Source organism: Nerophis ophidion, linkage group LG09 (genome assembly GCF_033978795.1).
Source record: "Nerophis ophidion isolate RoL-2023_Sa linkage group LG09, RoL_Noph_v1.0, whole genome shotgun sequence".
NCBI classification, from domain to species: domain Eukaryota; kingdom Metazoa; phylum Chordata; class Actinopteri; order Syngnathiformes; family Syngnathidae; genus Nerophis; species Nerophis ophidion.
Window position 1 is genome coordinate 47,911,798 of NC_084619.1, and position 24,234 is coordinate 47,936,031.

Genomic DNA, 24,234 nt, shown 5'->3' on the forward strand with positions numbered 1-24,234 from the left:
TGTTCAATTATTAATGGAGAAGTCAAAGTAGAAAGATGGAGTTGGGAAGCTTTAGCCTTTAGCTACACAAACACACAGTGATTCCTTGTCTAAACTTACCGGATGTGAAACTTTACTATGGATCAGAACGGTCAAGCGAACATGGATCCCGACCACTTGTCACCCAGCAGTTTTCGGAGAGAAAATTGTGGTAAAAAGTCGACACTTACCGGAGATCAGCTGAGCTTGTGCCGTCCGTACAGCTGCCGTCGACTTACATCAGACACTGGCCGCAACACACTCGTGGATACACCCCTCCGACTATCAGATACTATTAAACTCACTAAAACACTAGCAACACAATAGAAAGATAAAGGATTTCCCAGAATTATCCGAGTAAATGTGTCTAAAAACATCTGAATCCGTCCCAATGCAATCGCGTTTTTTTTTTAACTAGATTTTTTTTTTTTCTAGTCCGTCGCTATCAATATCGTCAAACACAAATCTTTCATCCTCGCTCAAATTAATGGGGAAATTGTCGTTTTCTCGGTCCGAATAGCTCTTTTTGTTGGAGGCTCCCATTAAAAACAATGTGAGGATGTGAGGAGCCATCAACGGGTGACGTCATCGTCTGCAACTTCCGGTAAAGGCAGGGCTTTTCTGTTAGCTACCAAAAGTTTCAAACTTTATCCTCAATGTTCTCTACTAAATCCTTTCAGCAAAAATATGGCAATATTACGAAATGATCAAGTATAACACATAGAATGGACCTGCTATCCCCGTTTAAAGAAGAAAATCTCATTTCAGTAGGCTTTTAACACAGACATTTGCTTTGAACTTTTCGCCGTCGAAAAGGTTTGGGATGGAGAAGAATTGCTCTGTTCATTCTCTAGAGACACTTTTTAGTACCTTTTTCTGTGCGCAAGCGCTTGAAGGAGTCGGTTTTGGAAAGGCCAGGGTCAGAAATGAGCTTGGAGCCCAGTCTAACTGTGAGGTTGATTGACTGATAGCCCTGCGGCATCTTGCGGTCATACAGTAGAGTTAGTAGCTGGGCCAGAGTCATCTCAGGGGGCAAGGGTTGACCTAGAGAAGGATGGAGGAAACAATTTAGACATCAACACATGTCAGGCAGCATGATCGCCTTCATTATAGACAACCTGGAAGTAGCTTGTGGTAGAGGTGGAAAACAGGCACACTGATGGTTTTGGCAGATGGGTCCACCGATGAAGTCGTCAACTTGTCGCTCATCACTCGACCCCTTCTTGATGGAGGTCGAGGAGGGGTTGATAGAGCTCGCTTGGACTGGGACTTCAAACCTGAGAGAAAATAATTACAATGTATCATTCTTAACTCAGATAAAGAAGTTAAGTGGAGGAAATATAAAACTGAATAGAGTACCTGAGGCCACAACCACGCTATAGTTGTCCTGGAAGCCACTGTCCGCTTTCATCTTCTCCTTCTCCTCATGATTCTTCTTCTCCTTGTCCTCCTTCTGTTCACTGATCAGCTTGGCAGTAATGCTGGGTGTGTCTGGATAGGACATCATGAATCAAAACTACAGTACTGTAAATAAATTAATCACAGTGCCTTTTACTGCTAGGTTGGAGTGGTGTTACAAAGTAAACTGCAGACAGCATCAAACAGACCCTCGTTTCTGGCACACAATCAGCCAGTACTCATATTACATTTACTTGGTAAAGTGTCAAGTGATGGAACATGATGTAGTCCGTCAGTCACCTCAGGTCAAAAGAAACTATTTCCTTGCTGAAACATACCAGACACACGGTCCAGGACTTCAGCCAGAGTGGTGGAGATAGGTAAATGGAGCGTGCGGTACTTGTGGCCTGCTCCGTACATGGGATGTTGGATCATGTGGCTGGTAGCGTTGATGCGTCCTTTGTATAACTGAAACAAGAGCATCAATTATTTTCTGTCTTGGGATAAGGTGATTGGATTGTGGTTTGAACAGGATTATATTTGACCTTTGTTGTCTTTTGAAAGTATTCAATTATTATTATTATTTTTGATGTGCGTTTAGAAAATGAAATTTGGTTGTATATTGGCTGTCTGGGAAGGACTTGGACTTCATGGTACAACAAATCTCTCAAAATCATGATCATTCTAAACCCATATTGACTAAAAATGTAATTTTCTAATTCCCTCTGGGTGTTAAAAAAATAAATGCTTTATTTGAATACAATGAGCTCTCTATAAACTACAACTTGGCAGGTAAATCTGGGCTGTGTTTTATTAAACAAAGCTGTTCTGTCAAAATTAGATGACTGGAATAAAAACAATAGGGTCCTTGGAAATAACAGCAAACTATTACACCGCCCCATTGTGGTCTGAGATTAACAATATTTGGACTAGAAGAGTCACACTAAACAATAATGCATTCTATTTGAAACAATCAATCACAGATTACAGAAAAGAAAGGTGACATGAAAGTGTACAGGAAAGTGCACCGATATGATGTCTGACCAGATATCGATGATTGACGGGTGGGGGCAGCAAAACACACACATATTGCGGCTGACTGTCATGTGGTCACTCCTCTACAGTTCCATTAGGGATACTAAACAGGAATCTAAATCAATGTGACATCATAAATCAGCTTCTGCAAATACGTGCGTACTAACTTAAATGTTATGCACGTTCTACAACAACAAGCCTCTGCCAAGTTAAAGGGTTCTTATGAATGCAATGCCAACTTTTCTTACCTTTTGGTACCTGTTTTTCTGTATTTGTGATCCCCATAAGTCCCGGAAATAGGAAATTGAACCATGCAGGCATGGCAGAGATATTTATAAAACAATATTGCCTTCTTCCAAACAAGCGCTTTGGAATTTGAGACTTTAGTGACGTATTTTGCCTTAGTTATGTCAGCAGATATCTCCATACATGTACAGTACATGGTAGAGGTTGTAGTCCAAAGTTCAAATCAATAAATTCTTTAATTTCTCTATCCTCTTGTTGTGGGGCAGACTGGCTCGTACATGCACAGTGTGGGTCACTTGAGAAAAGCACTATATAAATATAAATATAATTCACTTCACTTCACACATGCATGATAAAATCCTTCGCTGTTGCCGTTTCTAATTAAATGTACGTATAGTTCAAACTTATATCGATATATATGAAAGCGCTAAAAGTACTATATGGCCGAAAGACAAGTTTTGCTGCAGTATTGTGGCGTGGCAAACAAGTTAGCACTGCACCAACAAGGGCCTGGCTTACGACCTAAATAAATACTGGCAACCTTCAAACACACGCACACCACCACAGATGCTTTTTACACCTCTGACAACTCCCTGCTTCTCTCTTGAACACAGCTGCCATCACAAATCAGTCCTCTCCTCTCTCTTTACACAAACAAATGCATTTAAACACACCCAGTTGTCAATCTCCTGACATTTTTCAGACAACACAAATCATCAAGAACGGTGACAATGTTTTGTATATGGATTTATTTATAAACATATACACCTGGTGTAGCCTGAAAGATAATCAATTTTATCAATAAATCTGAGTTTTTGGTTGGGGACGATTTAGAAAATAACAAAATCAATGTTTTTCTCCTCTAGCTTTTTCATTTTCTACCCCCAGAAGCTTCCAACCTTCCCATTACTTCCTTGGTGGGGATTCACACGCTTATCAAAACATGGTTAACGCTAACCCAAATGAAAGTGAAACTTTTGTTTCAAAGAAAAGACTAGTACTGTCAGTGGTTTAGATTTGCAGCAACTGCACGCTGCAAAGTCTTTTGTTTTTTTAAAAAGACAGCAGCACAACAAACTTATTTCAGCATCTGACATCGAAGCATTAAGCAGAGTGTGGGAAATGCAACACTTTATGAGGCGCTGTGGTGGAATGATTTATACAAGGTAGCATGTATGATAAGAAAGACGAACAGTGGAAAACAATCACTAAAGCGGTCCCTTTGCATGTAGCCAAATATGTGGTTCCAATGATGCTTGTTTTTATTCAACAATTAAAACGATAGTCATTTAAATGCTATATTTTAATTGTAACAAGTATTTTATTCAAGACAGAAGATTTAAGCTCATACTTGATCAATCTAAAAGTTGGAGTTTATCAAATTGCATGCAATGGTATGCTACAATTTTGTTTACAAAAGTATTAAGCCAGAAGTTTTGCATTCTGTAGTAAGCTCTATATTGAAAACTGTTATTAGATTAGGACAATGCATATTTATCCACATACAGTGGGGCAAAAAAGTATTTAGTCAGCCACCGATTGTGCAAGTTCTCCCACTTAAAATGATGACAAGAGGTCTGTAATTTTCATCATAGGTACACTTCAACTGTGAGAGACAGAATGTGAAAAGAAAATCCAGGAATTCACATTGTAGGAATTTAAAAAACATGATTTGTAAATTATGGTGGAAAATAAGTATTTGGTCAATAACAAAAATTCAACTCAATACTTTGTAATATAACCTTTGTCAAACGATTACTATAGGTCTTTACCAGGTTTTCGCACACAGTACCTGGTATTTTGGCCAATTCCTCTATGCAGATCTTCTCGAGAGCAGTGAAGTTTTGGGGCTGTTGCCGAGCAACACGGACTTTCAAGTCCCTCCACAGATTTTCTATGGGGTTGAGGTCTGGAGACTGGCTAGGCCACTCCAGGACTTTCAAATGCTTCACTCCTTTGTTGCCCAGGCGGTGTGTTTGGGATCATTGTCAAGCTGGAAGACCCAGCCAAGTTTCATCTTCAAAGCTCTCACTGATGGAAGGATGTTTTGGCTCAAAATGTCACGATACCTGGCCCCATTCATTCTTTCCTTAACACGGATCAGTCGTCCTGTCCCCTTAGCAGAAAAACAGCCCCATAGCATGATGTTTCCACCCCCATGCTTCACAGTAGGTGTGGTGTTCTTGGGATGTTACTTAGTATTCTTCTTCCTCCAAACACGACGAGTTGAGTTTATACCAATAAGTTAAATTTTGGTTTCATCTGACCACATGACATTCTCCCAATCCTCTGCTGTATCATCCATGTGCTCTCTGGCAAACTTTAGACGGACCTGGACATGCACTGGCTTAAGCAAGGGGACATGTCTGGCACTGCAGGATTATTCCCTGTCGGCGTAGTGTGTTACTGATGGTAACCTTTGTTACTTCGGTCCCAGCTCTTCAGGTCATTCACCAGGTCCCCCCTTATGGTTCTGGGATTTTTGCTCACTATTATCATGATCATTTTGACCCCACGGGATAAGATCTTACGTGGAGCCCCAGATCGAGGGAGATTATCACTGGTCTTGTATGTCTTCCGATTTCTGATGATTGCGCCCACAGTGGATTTTTTCACACCAAGCTGCTTGCCTATTGTAGATTCACTCTTCCCAGTCTGGTGCAGGTCTACAATTATTTTCCTGGTGTCCTTCGACAGCTCTTTGGTCTTGGTCATAGTGGAGTTTGGAGTCTGGCTGTTTGAGGCTGTGGACAGGTGTCTTTTATACAGATAAGTTCAAACAGGTTCCATTAATACAGGTAACGAGTGGAGTACAGAAGAGCTCCTTAAAGAAGAAGTTACAGGTCTGTGAGAGCCAGAGATCTTCCTTGTTTGGAGTGACCAAATACTTATTTTCCACCCCCATAATGTACAACTAAATTCTTTAAAATTCCTGCAACGTGAATTCCTGGATTTTTTTTTTCACATTCTGTCTCTCACAGTTGAAGTGTACCTATGATGAAAATTACAGACCTCTGTCATCATTTTAAGTGGGAGAACTTGCACAATCGGTGGCTGACTAAATACTTTTTTGCCCCACTGTAAATATAAACGGAATACAATGATTTACAAAATTTTTTCAACCCATATTCAATTGAATGCACTACAAAGACAAGATATTTGATGTTCAAACTTATTAACTTTTTTTTTTTACAAATAATAATTAACCTAGAATTTCATGGCTGCAACACGTGCCAAAGTAGTTGGGAACTGGCATGTTCACCACAGTGTTACATCACCTTTTCTTTAAAAAACACTCAAACGTTTGGGAACTGAGGAAACTAATTGTTGGAGTTTTGAAAGTGGAATTCTTTCCCATTCTTGTTTTATGTAGAGCTTCAGTCGTTCAACATTGTTGTATTTTACGCTTCATAATGCGCCACACTTTTTGACGGGAGACAGGTCTGGACTGCAGGCGGGCCAGAAAAGTACCCGCACTCTTTTTTTACGAAGCCATGCTGTTGTAACACGTGCTGAATGAGGCTTGGCATTGTCTTGCTGACATAAACAGGGGCGTCCATGAAAAAGACGGCGCTTAGATGGCAGCATATGTTGTTCCAAAACCTGTATGTACCTTTCAGCATTAATGGTGCCTTCACAGATGTGTAAGTTACCCATGCCTTGGGCACTAATGCACCCCCGAACCTTCACAGATGCTGGCTTTTGAACATTTCGTCGATAACAGTCTGGATGGTTCGCTTCCCCTTTGGTCTGGATGACACAATGTCGAATATTTCCAAAAACTATTTGAAATGTGGACTCGTCAGACCACAGAACACTTTTCCACTTAGCATTAGTCCATCTTAGATCATCTCGGGCCCAGAGAAACCGGCGGTGTTTCTGGATGTTGTTGATAAATGGCTTTTGTTTTGCATAATAGAGCTTTAACTTGCACTTACAGATGTAGCGACAAACTGTATTTAGCGACAGTGGTTTTCTGAAGTGTTCCTGTGCCCATGTAGTGATATCCTTTAGAGATTGATGTCAGTTTTTGATACAGTGCCGTCTGAGGGATCGAAGGTGGTCACGGTCATACAATGTTGGTTTCCGGCCATGCCGCTTACGTGGAGTGATTTCTCCAGATTCTCTGAACCTTTTGATATTATGGACCGTAGATGTTGAAATCCCTAAATTGTTCTTAAACTGTTTGACTATTTGCTCATGCAGTTGTGGACAAAGGGGTGTACCCCGCCCCATCCTTTCTTGTGAAAGACTGAGGATTTTTTGGGAAGCTGTTTGTATACCCAATCATGGCACCCACCTGTTTTCAATTAACCTGCACACCTGTGGGATGTTCCAAATAAGTGTTTGATGAGCATTCCTCAATTTTATCAGTATTTATTGCCACCTTTCCGAACTTCTTTGTCACGTGTTGCTGGCATCAAATTCTAAAGTTAATGATTATTTGCAAAAAAAAAAATGTTTATCAGTTTGAACATCAAATATCTTGTCTTTGTAGCATATTCAGCTGAATAGGAGTTGAAAATGATTTGCAAATCATTGCACTCTGTTTATATTTACATCTAACACAATTTCACAACTCATATGGAAACGGGGTTTGTACAAATAAAAAGCTGCACAAAGCTTTAAAACAAAATGTTTTAAGACAGCGCGTCATACCGGGCAAGGAGACTGCAGGAATACTGTGACTTTCTCATCCTCCAGCATGAGCTGCAGGAACAACCTTCGTATGAAGCCGGAGATGTTTCCAGAGATTGGAACGTTACCTCGCTGTGGTGCCGACTGGAAGAGCTCACAAAGAACCTGAAGCAAAAACAAAAGACGGGGGTCAATATTTTCTAAATGAGTAAACAGGGAACCCGTTTATGTCGTCATCTTGTAAATTTCGCTGTCACATTTATTTGTGACTTTGTCCACAGACAAAACTGATAACACTTTTGTGTATGTTTTTATTTAGATTTAATTTTATTCACATGTTTTATACCCTCATCTGGTAATGGGTCAAATTATACTGAGTCATTGATGCATTATGAAACACCAGAAGTGAAAAGTGAAAAAACCTCATACTGAAAGATGTGGGAGGATCTAAATGGAAACTTAAAAAAAGTAAACATTTCAAAGTGCGGGACCATACAGCACTAAATAAAGTAAATTGTATTTTTTTCCTGTTTACTATCTGTCTCACTGAACAGAGTTTTACCTTTTATTTACTTTTTGCAAAGCTATTCATTTAAAATATTTATTATACTTGCTCAAATTCATTTTGTTTGCAAGAAAAAAATTAACTTTTTCAATCCAGCAGATGGTGCTTTTATGAAATAACACTCTCAGTACAGTGCCAATACAGCTAGTGAGTGTGCCACACACTCACTGAAGCCTCATTTACCCATCACTACTACAATCCAACCAAGCTGATGAACTGAATTAGTTAGTTTTGAGAAATTATGCTTAAATGCTAAAAAAGATTGCTTTCAGGGAAAAAAAGCGCGTACATTTTGTTAGGTGCTGTGGAGAATCTAGGTTAATACTGTCATGCTTTTATTTCAAAACTTACATCACACTAAATGTATTTTATTGTTTTGTAGTTAGACAGTAGTTCTGTTTAGTGATATTGATGAAATTAATTGTACATCAAAAGTCAACATGAATTTGTATTTTTTTAATAGAATTGATCCCTTTGGCTTTCACATTTTATGTTGACAAAAACGGTCGACTATGTATGTCGACGTCAACTTAAGCAGGCACATTTTTGTACCAATAAGTAGTGATTGGAAAATGACCCTTCAACTATGGGTGTGCCACACACTCATTGGCTCTGCTGGATTAAAAATGTCACAACTATTGACCTGCAAATACAGTTAATACTTGAAAAAAGGACATTAATATTTGATAAAGAATAGCTGTGTAGAAAAGAATAAGAAAGGTGCAACTCTGGTCAATGAACCAAACAGTAAACATAGAAATAACATTTACCTTGTACTGGCTCACCTGCACTGGCTTCCTGTGCACTTAAGATGTGACTTTAAGGTTTTACTACTTACGTATAAAATACTAAATGGTCCAGCTCCATTAACTAGACCCCCCTTTTAGACCAATTGATCTGCCATTTCTTTTCTGCGTTGCCCCCCTCTCCTCCGTGAAGGGGGGCACAAGTTTGGTGGCCATGGATGAAGCGCTGGCTGTCAAAAGTCGGGACCCCGAGTGGACCGCTCGTCTGTGCATCGGTTGGGGACGTCTATGCGCTGCTGTCCTGTCTCTTCTCGGGATGGTGTCCTGCTGGCCCCACTATGGACTGGACTCTCATTATGTTAGATCCACTATGGACTGGACTCTCAAAATATTATGCTATCCACTCGACGTCCATTGCACCGGTCTCCCAGTGGGGGGGGGTCCCCACATCTGCGGTCCCCTCCGAGGTATCTCATTGTCCTATTGGGTTGAGTTTTTCCTTGCCCTGATGTGGGATCTAAGCCGAGGATGTCGTTGTAGCTTGTGCAGCTCTTTGAGACACTCGTGATTTAGGGCTATATAAGTAAACATTGATTATGTGGCAGTATAAAATCAAAACAATTCCATACTTGGTAATTGTTACCTTTTTGCAGTTGCATTTATATCGATTATGGCAATTAATAGCAATGTCAAAGACAGCACACAGTTCATTTGGTCCCTTTTAGTACGAGCTGTCAATCTTTGTGATAAACCCAGTTTGTCGCTTCACAGTTCAACAACACATCAACTGGTCACGTTTTTTTTTTCTTCTTAAAGCGACACACACACAGAGGCATTGAGGGACACAGTATATCTCCTTACGTTTCGTAATGCATCAATGCCTCAGAATCGTTTGACCATCACTACTTGTAAGGAAAGACCGGACCAGAACGTTGGGTGATCTACATAGACAGGTTGTTGACAAAAAATTTGTCGACTTAAAGCGGAACTGTTCTTTTTGGGGAATTTTGCCTATCGTTCACAATCACTATGAAAGACGTGACGGATAGATTTTTTTTAATGCATTCTAAATATTAAATAAATGTAAATAAAAGTCAGCTTACAGCGGAGCCAATCGGAGCTCAACTATTTCGTCCATAACATCCAATAAATAACCATTCAAAACTGTCAGCAATATCTCCATTTGCAGTTTGTGACTTGAATATTAACCAAGTATTAGTGATATAAGTGCCAACGTAGACAAACTATTTATAGGGGCACTGTGATTCCTTCCGTGTGTCCCTATGTTTACATATTCTAGTGGTAAGCTGTTTCCTTGCTCCCTGTAAGTTTATTCTAGATCATGGGTGTCAAACTCTGGCCCACGGGCAATATCAAATTAACATTAAAACTGGCCCGCCGGCATTATACAGCGGTGGTGCCGCTGTAAAACCGCATTCACCGCTAATACTTGCCAACCGACTCCCGAAGTTCAGTGTCCCTCCCGAAAATCTACCTGGGTAACTATTCTCCCGATTTCTACCCAGACAACAATATTGGGGTGTGCCTTAAAGGCACTGCCATTAGCGTCCTCTACAACATGTTGCCATATCCGTTTTTCCTCCATACAAACAGCATACCGGCCCAGTCACATAATATATGCGGCTCTACACACACACACAAGTGAATGCAAGTCATACTTGGTCAACAGCCATACAGGTCACATTGAGGGTGGCCGTATAAACAACTTTACCACTGTTACAAATATGCGCCACGCTGTCAAACCACACCAAACAAGAATGACAAACACATTTCAAGAGAATATCCGCACCGTAACACAACATAAACACAACAGAACAAATACCCAGAACCCCTTGCAGCACCAACTCTTCCGGGACGCTACACTAAACACACCCGGCTACCCCCTACCCGCCCACCTCATTGTTATTTTATTTTCAAATGTATTAGCCTGTGGAAAAAGTTAATGTTGATATTTACCTCTGAAGGCTGCAAATATAAAAGGCATTACATTTTTTATTTAAATTCTATTTAATATACCATTGATATTTTTTAAATATTATTATTATTATTATTATTATTTGAAACTCGATTTTGCATGTCACTATAAAGTTATGGAAGCCTTGCTTGTTCAATATTCAATGCACAGGGTCCTTATTAAAAGGTTAATTTGTTCAACTTTAGCCCGGGGCTTTGTTCAGTTTAAAATTTTGGCCCACTCTGTATTTGAGTTTGACACCCCTGTTCTAGATCATAAATCATGCATCCCACCAGGACAGAAGAAGTCTGAGTAGGTATTCCGACAAGTTGGTACACATTGACAGCCATTTAGGACCCCAAACTGGCGAGGACGACACGAAAAGACACTTAATCCCCCCTTCCCCCACCACTTTTCTGGCTCAAGAAGTCTGCAGTGATTAATAATCAGTGATGAGAAAAATAAACAAACATGAAAGTAAAAATGACCAAAACATTACCCTTATGATAATAACATTAAATGTTATTATGAATGTGCCTGTTACTACATTACATATATATTTACATTATGTATATAAAACCACAATGGAGGAGTTTTTTTTTATGTGCTGTATAGGCGGAATACGCTGCTCCCATAGGCTCCATCATAAGCAGACATTTGATCGCATTCATTTAATATTTTGAATGCAAAACAAATAAAAATGTGTATATTAATACAATTGTAAACGATAGGCAAAATTCCCAAAAAAGTGCAGTTGCCCTTTTGACAGGTTCCACTGTGCTGAGCGATATTCATGTTGTCAAAGTGCATAAAATAAAATGTATTCCGCTAACGAGGGGGAAAAACTTGCCTGTGCCATTAGTCTCTGGTTTTTAGGGTGACAAGAGATGCACTGAAGAAAGAAAGCCACTGTGGAGTTCTCCAAAGCTGTTCTTTGCTGGGTGGAGAGTCCTCCAGTGAGACCAGAAGACGCTAGGGAAAAGCGTGAGCCTGAGGGCTGAGATGGGGATGTGGCAGAGGTCGACCCCATTGGCTGACACCCTGAGTTTCCGCTAGCACTGGAGTGGCACAGCAGAAAGAGCAGTGCCGTCCAAAGAGGGTTGACCTCGGGTCCTCCTAGCCAGTCCTTCATGGCATGACTGTTGCCCACCTCCGTGAGGAAGTGCAGTACTGGAGCTGCAAGCTCTGCGGCAAGCACTGGGCGGCCATGAGCAGATGAGGAGCCCGGCTGGTACTGGTGATGGCGCCTATCAGACACAGCAGTGGGAAGGGGGAGGTCGGCATTGGCTAGGAGGCCAACACAGAACTGGGCGAGGCTGCGAACCAGCAACGAAGGCAAGCCCGAGTCCAGCAGCTGCTCGATCGCTCCAGGAGACTGAGAGGCCGCTGCCAATGTAGTCAACTGAGACTCGGACAAATTAACTGGTGGCCTCGCATGCTTCGAGTCGTCTGTCAGTCCGCTGGTGGTGGCGGCGGCGTTGTGCTGCTTTTTGCCATCATCAGTCATGGCGAGTCGGCGCTGCTGGACGTGAGAGTGACTGGCGCTGGGTGTCGATACGATACCCATCCAGGACATAAGCAGGGAGAAGTAGCGAGGATGGATGTGACACATGGAACACAGGAGGCTATCCACAGCCTTCTTCAGCACAATGTTGCATGGCAAAGACATGGACCAGTTGTACAGAAGTCTGGTGGAAAAGAGAAATAAATCATCAGAACATGAATGATGTTACTCTTTAATGCGGATACAACTACAGTCGCATGCACTGGTGGCCATGTTCAAAGTTAACAGTCAAAAAAACAAGCTTTTGGGATATTATTTCAGTCTTTCCCTAAGCCTTTCAAATGTTGTATAAGGGTAAACATACATTTGTGCAGATAGGCTAACTTATGAGATCGCTCCATTACAGTTACATTAGTCAGAGTGACAGGGTGTGTGTGTGTGTGTGCATGTGTGTGTGTGTGCATGTGGCAATAAAACCGTTGGCATGCACAGAGAAATGTGCAGTATAGCCAACTGTATTGTAATTAAGCATGTTCCAATCAGGGTTTTATGCTCCCCCCATACTGATCACATGTATATGTTGTTAAATCAAAGGCATTTACAAAAATACATTTTGTTTTACTTTTTAAATGCAATGAATATAAAGTTACATTCTATTCTATCTTAAAAATAGCACCATAAACACCATTTAGTTGAGACTACAGCTGCCAAATGATGAATCTTTTGACCAATTTTTTAAATAGTCAACTAAATTACCAATTGGTACATTGCGGCAAAAGCATGCAGGCACACAGCTTTGCTGCTTGTGTAATGTTTAAAGCTGCTTATCCATCCATCCATCCATTTTCTACTGCTTATTCCCTTTTGGGTCGCTGGTGCCTACCTCAGCTACAATCGGGCGGAAGGCGGGATACACCCAGGACAAGTTGCCAGCTCATCGCAGGGCCAACACAAATAGACAGACAACATTCACACTCACATTCACACACTAGGGTCAATTTAGTGTTGCCAATCACCCTATCCATAGGTGCATGTATTTGCTTATTTTGTATATCAATGAATTATGATTTAACAGTTCAAAACAGATTAAAAGTTTAAAAAGCTTCTTCTTTGGCATATAAGTAAAGCATTGCGTCATTTACGGTTTTAGAAAGTGTACTAGACTAACACTAAACTAGTTAATTATTGTCTTTTAGTACATATAATTGATCAAAAACTCAAAAGTACTCAATAACTGAAAAAAAGTTAAAACTACTATCTACGACTGTTCAATCATTTGTTTTTCGCCCTCAACAGCCTCCTGTGTCCAGGGAATTATTCTCAGAATGTGTAAATGATAAAAAAAAAAAAAAAAAAACGTTATTGAAACTAACAATATCAATCTAATCACTCGTATCTATCACATACCAATATTACCCTTTGAATTGACACTACCAATGTATGGATGGATTGATCATCCTTCCCTTTACCTTAACCTTTACTCCTGATCGCTACACACCAGCAGACATAGTTATATTATCCTCTGTACAACTCTTTATTAATTTACTTGTTAATAACTGCTTACTTTCTGCTGTAACACGTTTCCATCTACACTTCATAAGCTTTACTAAGCACTTTTTTCTTCTGTTGTTTCAGGCTATCTTAGCGGCTATCTTAACAGCTAGCTTAGTGATTAGTAGGGAAAAATATTTTCACATTCAAAAAGCAATTTTTATTACAATTCTGAATTGATTCAAAATGTTCAAGAATCGATTTTTTAAAATATGTTTTTAGGCCATACGTAATTGGCTGCCTCTGTCAGCCAGGATACAAAAATAAATGAAGTACCAAAAAGAGGGTATCGTCTTTTATGATCGGTATTAATCTGTATTGGCCAGTCACATACTTTTTTTACGGAAACTGGCTGATACCGATCGATGGCTGATTGATTAGTGCATCCAAAGCTGTGACGTCAATCAGATAAGATTCAATTTGTTTAAATGAAATAATGTATAGGCATTTTGATTTCTCATGCTACACATATAATAAAATTGCTTGGCCTAATTGGTGAGTGGACGGTGCCACTGAGGCCCCCCCCCTAAATAACTGCAGGGGAAACATCAACATTGTCATCAATAAGAAGTTACCAACACAGAATTGTTAGCATATTTTAAGTACAATTAGTACAATTGTTTATAAAACTTAAACTGTTCAAGACTAATTGTAAGCAAGGACTTTTCCACACCTGCAATGAGGTAGCGACTTGTCCAGGGTGTAGACCACCTTCCACCCGATTGTAGCTGAGATAGGCACCAGCTCCCCCCGCGACCCCAAAGGGAATAAGTGGTAGGAAATGGATGGATGGATGGACTTTTCCTCACATTGAATGTCGTGCCTAATGCCCATCCATCCATCCATTTTCTACCGCTTGTCCCTTTTGGGGTCGCGGGGGGTGCTGGAGCCTATCTCAGCTGCATTCGGGCGGAAGGCGGGTACACTCTGGACAGGTCGCCACATCATCGCAGGGCCAACACTAATAGACAACATTCACACTCACATTCACACACTAGGGCCAATTAAGTGTTGCCAATCAACTTATCCCCAGATGCATGTCTTTGGAGGTGGGAGGAAGCCGGAGTACCCTGAGGGAACCCATGCAGTCACAAGGAGAAAATGCAAACCCCACACAGAAAGATCCCGAGCCAGGGATTGAACTCAGGACTACTCAGGACCTTTGTATTGTAAGGCACATGCACTAACCCCTAATGAAAAAAGTAAAATAAAGCAATGACTGACTTAAAAAGTTCTGCGTCGAGCAGCGTAGGAAGGTCGTAGTCAACAGGCAGCTCGTAGCTGTGCCACAAGATGGCTGCCACGCAGTGCAGATGGGAGGGTGAGGGCATGAGGAGGCCATACTCCCTTAAGGAAGCAGAAGAAGAAGCACGGCTGGAGCTGGAGTAGCCCATCGGGATTTTCAGAGCTGCAACCCGTGAAGAGTCGTGGACCCACTGCAGGAGAGCCTGGATTCTTGAGGGGCAGATTTGAGAGCACATGATGACACGTTTGAACGATATGACCAGACCAATTCCTTGTCCTTCACTTCGGTCTTGGCAGCACTGCCATAGAACACAGCATTGTGATAGTAAAAGGTGACAAGGATAACATAAAAAACATGTTTTACGATCAGCTTATAAGCCTCCTGAGAATGTCACCTTAACATAAAATGTTTTGGTCTCATTCATTATCTGAACAAGTAACAACAAACAGTGAAGTTCAACAATCCAAGTGATTCATGTACCTGTCCTTGGTTCCTGAGTCCTGAGTGGTGCCCAACTGGTACAGAATGTCTATGGTGGAGTCTGAAGACAGGCCATTTAGTCGACCAAACAACAGAGGACTGTTCAAGTCTAAGAAAAAAAACAAAAATAAGATGATGGTAAAGATCAGGAAATAATGGACATGCCCAGCAGGTGGACAATTTTAAATAGAAGAACAAGATTGCTGTATTTATTGATCTCACGACAAAATAAAGTATGCGTGATTAATCAAATGTGCAAGGATGGGCATAGTCATGGATTAATAATATTGATTCATTTTTAAGAATTCTGACCGCTTTGTGGAATTGATCAAGAATAATAAAATATCAAAAAGCAGAGGCAAAGTGGTTTGAAAACATGACATCCAGCATGACACATTTGCTCTATATATTATGCACTATTATTTCTAATACCACTGTGGCATCCAAACAAGACGTAAACATTATCAGATACACTTTCCCATTTATCGATTGTAATCCTATGCACAAATATTAGAATTGAATAGAAATTAAATGTATTACCATTTATTAACATTTGGTTTAGTGCAGAAGTGTACTAGTTCCAACACAGTACAGATTTAAAGTGGAGAAACTGGAAGTGTTCGTTTTAACACTTGGCCTTACAAGTTAAATTAGCGAAGTGGATAAGATAAGAGCAGTGTGTCACCATTGTTCAGTAGAGATGGAGAAAAAGACTACAAACTGAAACTACTAATAAACTTTACTACAAACAAAATTAATCATTCAGACTCTTCAAATTTACACTTGAACTTTCCTTTCAATTTACTAAAAAGATACCTCGAAAACCAGGACTGCTTAAAGTGTGGCCGGGCAGCCATTTTATCAATGATTTATAAAATGATCTAATTGTATATATTTAACCACTTGTCACCTCTAACATGTAGCTAAGATAGTTTAAAATAAACAGTGGTATATCAACTATTTTTAGATCTGAGCTGTCTCTTTTTTTTGTTACGCTTTAACTGGCAAGCATAAATGTGAGGTACAAGCTTCACGGCTGCTGCTTTAACAAGTGATTGTTCACAGCCAGAGATCGACACAATGATGCCCCTCAACCACTGGAATTGAGAATGTGAGTGTAAAAGGAGCAGTGGACAAGAAGCGGACGACATCCACCAAACACAGGGGAAAAAAACATTAAAAACATGACCAACTATGTTGCCAACCCAACGAGGTAGCCCAGGCAAAATCCAGCCTCCGCTGAGAAAATGCCTATGGTGTACTTGACGTGTTTCAGTCCATTCTGTGCACTGACAATACACACTGAACAATCGAGCATTACCCTTGCTACAGAGACACATATCGCTTGTGGTCAACTCTGACCTCCAGTCCGTCATTCAAAGACATCAGCAAAATAAACAATAACAATTCCTATTGTTACGTGACACAAAAGCACCATGAACGAGACACATTAGTTGACTCTGAAAGGTAAAGGTGGTAAATTATGATTACATACAACTACTGCATTGTTTGTCATACAGTATTACCTAAAAATTTGTATCGCTTTTTAAAAGGCATATTACATACAGTTAAAATGGTACTGTTCTGGGGGTCAAGCCCCAAATTGTTATTATTTTTTTTGTCCTGTCTAGCTACTAAGGCAAATCATATTGTTGATGTAGATGCCCATATTTGCTTTACAGATTCACTTTACAAAAGAAAAGTGGCACCGAAAAGGAAATCATGTACTGCAGATTACACAATATCAAATAATAGTATTTGTCTCATTCGCGGAAGAGACGAAGAAAATGTCAACAATCGTCACACACACGTCAGCAATCGTCACACACACGTCAACCAATAAGAATTCGGCGGGGGAGGGTCATAGCAGAAGTGCATTGTGGGTCATGGGATGCTAACTGCTATATGCTACTGCCGTAGCTATTAAGATGGATCATTTCAACGTAAACTTAAAAAAACTGAGAAGGGCTGAACAAAAATGGCACCGAAAAGGAAATCATGTACTGCAGATTACAAGCTGGACCTAGTGAAATATGCAGCAGAAAACGACAAGAGGAAGCGGCGCATACCTTTGGAGTTGGCAGAGTTGTTTGGAAGCGACATCGAGGAAGAAAATTTCATCGGATTTATCGATTAGGAGTGACAGATTGTTTGGTAAACGTATAGCATATTCTATATGTTATAGTTATTTGAATGACTCTTACTATAATATGTTATGTTAACATTCCAGGCACGTTTGCCGTTAGTTATTTATGCGTCATATAATGTACACTTATTAGCCTGTTGTTCACTATTCTTTATTTTAAATTGCCTTTCAAATGTCTATTCTTGATATTGGATTTTATCAAATACATTTCCCCCAAAAATGCGACTTATACACCAGTGCGACGTATATATGTTTTTTTCTTCTTTATTATGCATTTTCGGCCGGTGCGACATATACTCCGGAACGATTTATAATCCGAAAAATACGGTAATTGTCGATATCACTTGACATTTTTTGGGGGGAAAAAGTATAGGGATCTATTCCTTTGCATAGTTAGATGTTTTGTTCACATCTGCTTCGTAGAGTTCAGCCTATTTAGTACTTTAGAGAGTTCACTCTCTTTAGAGAGTTCACGCGCTGCTTGCTGTACAACAGCCATATAGGCTTTGTTGACCACCACTGGTTTTCACTTCACGAGACGGAATACAAGCAATTGTATGTTTTTTTTTGGAGAATAGTATTGGTTAGCTGCTCAAACAAAGCAGTTTAGCTGTTCTAACAAAGCAGTTTTGAGCTAAAGTATTACTTTAAAACCAAGGTAGGTACTAAACCATACAGTGACATTTTAAAGAAACAATACAATTTGTAAAACAGAATATTAAAAATAATCACTTATATTTTCCATAGTCAATCAAGGGAATTATTCAAAGCCCATCGCTAAACAAAACTACACATGGTGACACATGAACAAGTATATCAAGGGTCACCAACCTTTTTGAAACTAAGAGCTACTTCTTGGGTACTGATTAATGCGAAGGGCTACCAGTTTGATACACACTTAAATAAATTGACAGAAACAGCCAATTTTCTCAATTTACCTTTAACTCTGTTATTATATATAAATATATATATGTATATATATATATATATATATATATATATATATATATATATATATATATATATATATATATATATACACACACACATATATATACATATATATATATATATATATATATATATATATATATATATATATATATATATATACATACATATATATATATATATATATATATATATATATATATATATAAATAAAAATGGGTATTTCTGTCGGTCATTCCATCGTACATTTTTTTTCCTTTTAAGGAAGGTTTTTTGTAGAGAATTATAAAAAAAACTCTTACCAGTAAATGAACGGTTTAAAAGAAGAGAAAACAGGAAAAAATTAAAATTTAATTTTGAAACATAGTTTATCTTCAATTTCGACTCTTTAAAATGCAAAATTCAACGGAAAAAAAGAAGAAGAAAACTAGCTAATTCGAATCTTTTTGAAAAAATAAAAAAAATAATTTATGGATCATCATTAGTAATTTTTCCTGATTAAGATCAATTTTTGAATTTTGATGACATGTTTTGAATAGGTTAAAATCCAATCTGCATTTTGTTAAAATATATAACAAATTGGATCAAGCTATATTTTTAACAAAAACAAATCATTATTTCTTTTAGATTTTCCAGAACAAAATTTTGAAAAGAAATTCAAAAGACTTTGAAATAAGATTTAAATTTAAATGATAAATGGGTTGTACTTGTACAGCGCTTTTCTACCTTCAAGGTACTCAAAGCGCTTTGACACTATTTCCACATTTACCCATTCACACACTGATGGAGGGAGCTGCCATGCAAGGCGCTAACCAGCACCCATCAGGAGCAAGGGTGAAATGTCTTGCTCCGGACACAACGGACGTGACGAGGTTGGTACTAGGTGGGGATTGAACCAGGGCCCCTCGGGTTGCGCACGGCCACTCTCCCACTGCGAAACGCCGTCAATTTGATTCTAAAGATTTTCTAGATTTGCCAGAATAATTTTTGGGAATTTTAATCATAATAAGTTTGAAGAAAGAGTTCACAAATATTCTTTGTCAAAAAAACACAAGCTAAAATTAAGAATTAAATTAAAATGTATTTATTATTCTTTACAATAAAAAAAATAAATTTACTTTAACATTGATTTAAATTGTCAGGAAAGAAGAGGAAGGAATTTAAAAAGGTAAAAAGGTATATGTGTTTAAAAAACCTAAAGTCATTGTCAGTAGACTCGCTATGAAAAATTGTCTTTTTGAAAGTTATAAATGAATTAATTTAAACAAGTGAAGACCAAGTCTTTAAAATATTTTCTTGGATTTTCAAATTCTATTTGAGTTTTGTCTCTCTTAAAATAAAAAATGTCGAGCAAAGGTAGTAAATAAATAAAATTTTAAAAAATAGAGGCAGCTCACCGGTAAGTGCTGCTATTTGAGCTATTTTTAGAACAGGCCAGCGGGCTACTCATCTCGTCCTCACGGGCTACCTGGTGCCCGCGAGCACCGCGTTGGTGACCCCTGAAGTAGATAAAAAAGGGTATACTCACTGGAAGGGTCGGTGCCAGTGGCAGCACAGTTTCTCAAGAGAATGTCGATGAGTTTAAGACCAATACGTGTAGACTGCAGGCCGATCTTGACTAAAACGGCTTCAATGTTTGGTGAGTGCATGCCGCAGTAAGGTGACATGAGCAGCGCGGCACAGGTCTGAAGCAGGTTAGCAGTAGGTGCGGCTGCACTGGCCATCATGGGCTCCAGGTCACTGACGTGGGTCAGGCAATGATGAAGGAGACGCAACCATCCGATGCTGTACAGTTAGTAGAAAAGGGTTGACATCAAAATGACCAGCAGACGAAAATGGATCCATTTTCAAAGAGAGGGGGTTTTGATACCTGGTTTTAGAGACTTGGTCCTCCGAAGGCAAGAAGGGATTGTTGACTGTTGCAGAAGAAGTGTTGCCAAATGCTGTCAGACCCAAGAGTTTGATTTGTGACAGGCCAAGGGTGCTGGCATCGCGTGGCCGGTGAAGCCTCAAACATACAGCTGATGCAACCTCCGCTTTGACCAACTGGATCTTGATGTATGTAAGGCCGCTGGTGATGACCGGAGTGGAGAGCGGCAACATGTTAACTCCGTCAGCGCTGATCTCAACAGAGACCGAGGATGGGCAAGCTAGTTGGTGGAAAGAGTATATCATCAGCATCTTACACAGTCCTAATATGTCCTATTTACTTACTAGCAAGAGAAGCAAGATGTGGCTGAATGTGGAGCTCCTTCAGCAGCACGGCAGCAGGGAGATGAATGGTGAGGTCACACCAAGCCTCCTCTGGAAGGAAGATGTAGGACCAGGCTGCAGAACGAGCCCGGCGGTGAGGCGGCGTCGCTTGAAGGAGGACTTCTGCTGGTTGAGCTGTGGGGCTGCTTGATGTTATTGTACCTGTGAAGAGGCAGAAATCATGTACTTTCTTCCTGACTCTAATTGTTGATGCATATACATATTTTCATGCTAAAAACTATTTACATATATTTAAAAATAAGTCTGTGTAATTAGTATTAACATATTTTTGTTATCTCATTCTGCTGTTTTTATAATTATTGTTATTGTACAATGCAACACAGGCTGTATACCAGTGGCAACTGCTGGTCTTTCATGTAGGTCTCAAATAACAGATAAAATATATAAATATTAGTGATGAAATTCGTTAAGAAATTATCCAGTTCGATGCCATTATCTAATCCCCTTATCAAACTGATTCCTTATTGAATCGCTTATCAAATCCAAATAGGTTGTTGTGTGCACTGAGTTCCAAAAGCCATAGATGTTATATGACTGGGCAGGCACGCTGTTTATATGGAGGAAAAGCGGACGTGACTGAGGACAACATGCGTTAAAGGGTGAAGGTTTCAGGTGAGAGAGGACGCTAATCGCACGGCCCCAATGAGCATATAGTGGTGCTATGTGCGTTGTAAATATAAAAATTGCTGGCAAACACATCTCCAACATGGACGAGGTGCCGCTCACTTTTGAAATCTTGGTGAAGCACACTGTGCAGAAGAAGGGGACCAGCACGGTAGCGATTCGATACGCACAACGGGGCAATACAAATCGACTATTAATGTTGTGCTAGCTTGCTATGCTAATGGACAACGAGACTGACTATGAAAATGAGGAGAGGGAATCTGGCGTGTTTGATGGAGAACTTCCCCAGCTGTTCATTTCGAACACCAAAGAGGAGGACTTTGATGGATTTGTATGTATTAAGATAGCGTATGTTTAACCATGCCTGCACCCAAAAATACGCTGCGCCTTATTTATGCGTTAAATACAGAAATAGCACTTGTATTTGACACGACGCCTTTTAACACGGTGCGCCCTAAGGTCGTGAAAATACGGCATAGTGGCTTCGATAAAGGGAACCGGTTCTCAAAAAAGGATTTGAATCCATGGTATCGGTTCTTTTCTTATTGAACAATCGGGAGAACTGGTTTCGAACATCATCCCTAATACACATGCTAGATTTTACAAAGAAAACTTTACTTTCAAACATTATAAATATTCACTTTTAAACATACATATCGCCATATGAACAGGAACATTGGAATGAAAGTTGAAAAATGCTTTGGCGGTGTTTTGGATTTCAAGATTGCCGTTTTGCTCAAAAAGGGATTGAATAAATATCTATTCATACAATATATTTCTTTAATTTGTTTCCACGTAAAAAAAACAATCCTCATTTGTTAAATTTAAAAAGTTAAAGTACCAATGGTTGTCACACACAAGCACTAGGTGTGGTGAAATTCGTCCTCTGCATTTGACCCATCCCCTTGATAATCCCCTGGGAAGTGAGGGGAGCAGTGAGCTAAGGCGTGGCAACTTGTTTATATTGACAAATGTGCATTTTAGACAGCAATATTTTCACTTATTACATATGTCTAGCATGTGTGCTATTGTGCGCTTAGCTGTTGTGAAACTGCTAACTCCACATAGCCTACAGCCCACCATGTTTACCATTTATAAATAACTTGACTAAAATACAAGAAAAGACCCACCTTGTGTGCTTATTGGACGACATTTGTCAGGAACACGTTGTGTAAGACGGCAAAGGTTGTTGTGATTTCTTAATGCAGACAGCCGAGGAGGCAATGTGCAGATGAAAAATAGTTGATGACAAAACAAAAGGTGGGAGCAACAGGGAAGTACTCTGAAAGCATAGGGAAAGCTATGCACGACAAAAATTTAACTGGACGGACTACAAAGTAAACAAAACCCATACTTGCCAACCTTGAGACTTCCGATTTCGTGAGGTGGAGGGTGGGGCGTGGTTAAGAGGGGTGGCGTATAATTCACCAACTCGAGTATTTTATATATATATATATATATATATATATATATATATATATATATATATATATATATATATATATATATATATATATATATATATATATATATATATATATATATATATATATATATATATATGAAATACTTTACTTTAAGTGAATTCTAGCTATATATATTTATTTTATCATAAATATATAAATAAAAAATAAAATAAATAGTTGAATTTCAGACAGCACCTATCAAATACACATTAATAAAAACACAGTTGTTCTACTAACTGTACTGTGCTTGCTGGTTACTAAAAAACAACAACACTTACCTTTCACTATTTGAGTAACCTTTGTTCTTCCATTTGCGTATTGGCGAGCGATCTCCGAATCCGGGAACATCCTTCACGGATTTTTTGTAGACATCCGCAAATGAGAACGGGATGTTGCTTCCAGCTATCAGCATAGCCATTTTTGTCTCAGCATAAGATACACCATTGGGTGTCCATTTTGCGAGGTGGGCCATAATACTGGGTTGTGAACGATGCTGCGCTGCGGATGCTTTGTGCTTTGCTGACTAACCGTTCATGGCTGAGTATATCCGTTCACCATGTTCAATGGAGAAGTCTGTTCTACAAAATTTACAGGCAACAAACCCCTTTCCCTTCGAACTCTCCTGGATAAACAGACATTCTTGTTTCCAATCGTTCTGGAACTTGCAAGCGTATTTCTTCATTTTGCTCATCTACGATGTAATTATTGGGTTGTAGTCAATAACCAGGCGACGTGATGAAGTTACGTCTCTTTACTCTGGGCTTCAGAACAGACATTCTATTCTATGTACAGTAGATGGCAGTATTGTCCTGTTTAAGAGGGTCACAACATTGAGTCAGGTTCTCATGGAGCTGGAGTGGGCGTGCCTCCAGCTCCGTCTGAATTTTGGGAGAAAATTTTTCCCGAGAGGTTTTCGGGAGAGGCGCTGAATTTCGGGAGTCTCCCGGAAAATCCGGGAGGGTTGGCAAGTATGACAAAACCAGAATGCTAGATAACAGTAACAAACTCACAATGTGCATGGAGCAGACGGTGTCCACAAAGTACGTCCGGACATGACATCATAATGGAAAGAATATTGTCCCGACAAAGAATAGTGTTTCAGGGTCAACATAAATAGTCGTAATTAGCAACAGAAAACAGGTACGGGGAGAAGTGCTCAGGGAACAGGCGTAAAGCAGTTACAGGGCAAACACCAACAAAACAGGAAGAGCCACAAAAATAAAAACACTAAACATAGTAGAACACACAAACTCAAAACAAGGCATGCTGCAATGTAACAGATCCTTTTTGACTGGCTGTCCAGCTTTGCACAAATAAACACACTGCAGGACTGATTGTATCGGACATTATAGCACATATTTTACATGCAAG

General features: G+C 39.5%; 1 protein-coding gene across 3 annotated transcripts in view; it reads right to left on the reverse strand.

The window, feature by feature from the left end:
- Nucleotides 1-24,234, reverse strand: part of birc6 (baculoviral IAP repeat containing 6) — a 191,471-nt gene that overhangs the window by 69,702 nt on the left and 97,535 nt on the right. For all 3 annotated transcript variants that reach the window (XM_061911095.1, XM_061911094.1, XM_061911093.1), the window contains 11 exons: nt 20,714-20,914; nt 20,370-20,649; nt 20,028-20,284; nt 15,403-15,511; nt 14,901-15,131; nt 11,472-12,309; nt 7,357-7,500; nt 1,755-1,884; nt 1,378-1,509; nt 1,137-1,295; nt 889-1,062 (listed from right to left, as the gene is read on the reverse strand). In XM_061911095.1, the coding sequence (XP_061767079.1) occupies nt 889-1,062; nt 1,137-1,295; nt 1,378-1,509; nt 1,755-1,884; nt 7,357-7,500; nt 11,472-12,309; nt 14,901-15,131; nt 15,403-15,511; nt 20,028-20,284; nt 20,370-20,649; nt 20,714-20,914 (2,655 nt within the window). The remainder of the gene's footprint in view (nt 1-888; nt 1,063-1,136; nt 1,296-1,377; nt 1,510-1,754; nt 1,885-7,356; nt 7,501-11,471; nt 12,310-14,900; nt 15,132-15,402; nt 15,512-20,027; nt 20,285-20,369; nt 20,650-20,713; nt 20,915-24,234) is intronic.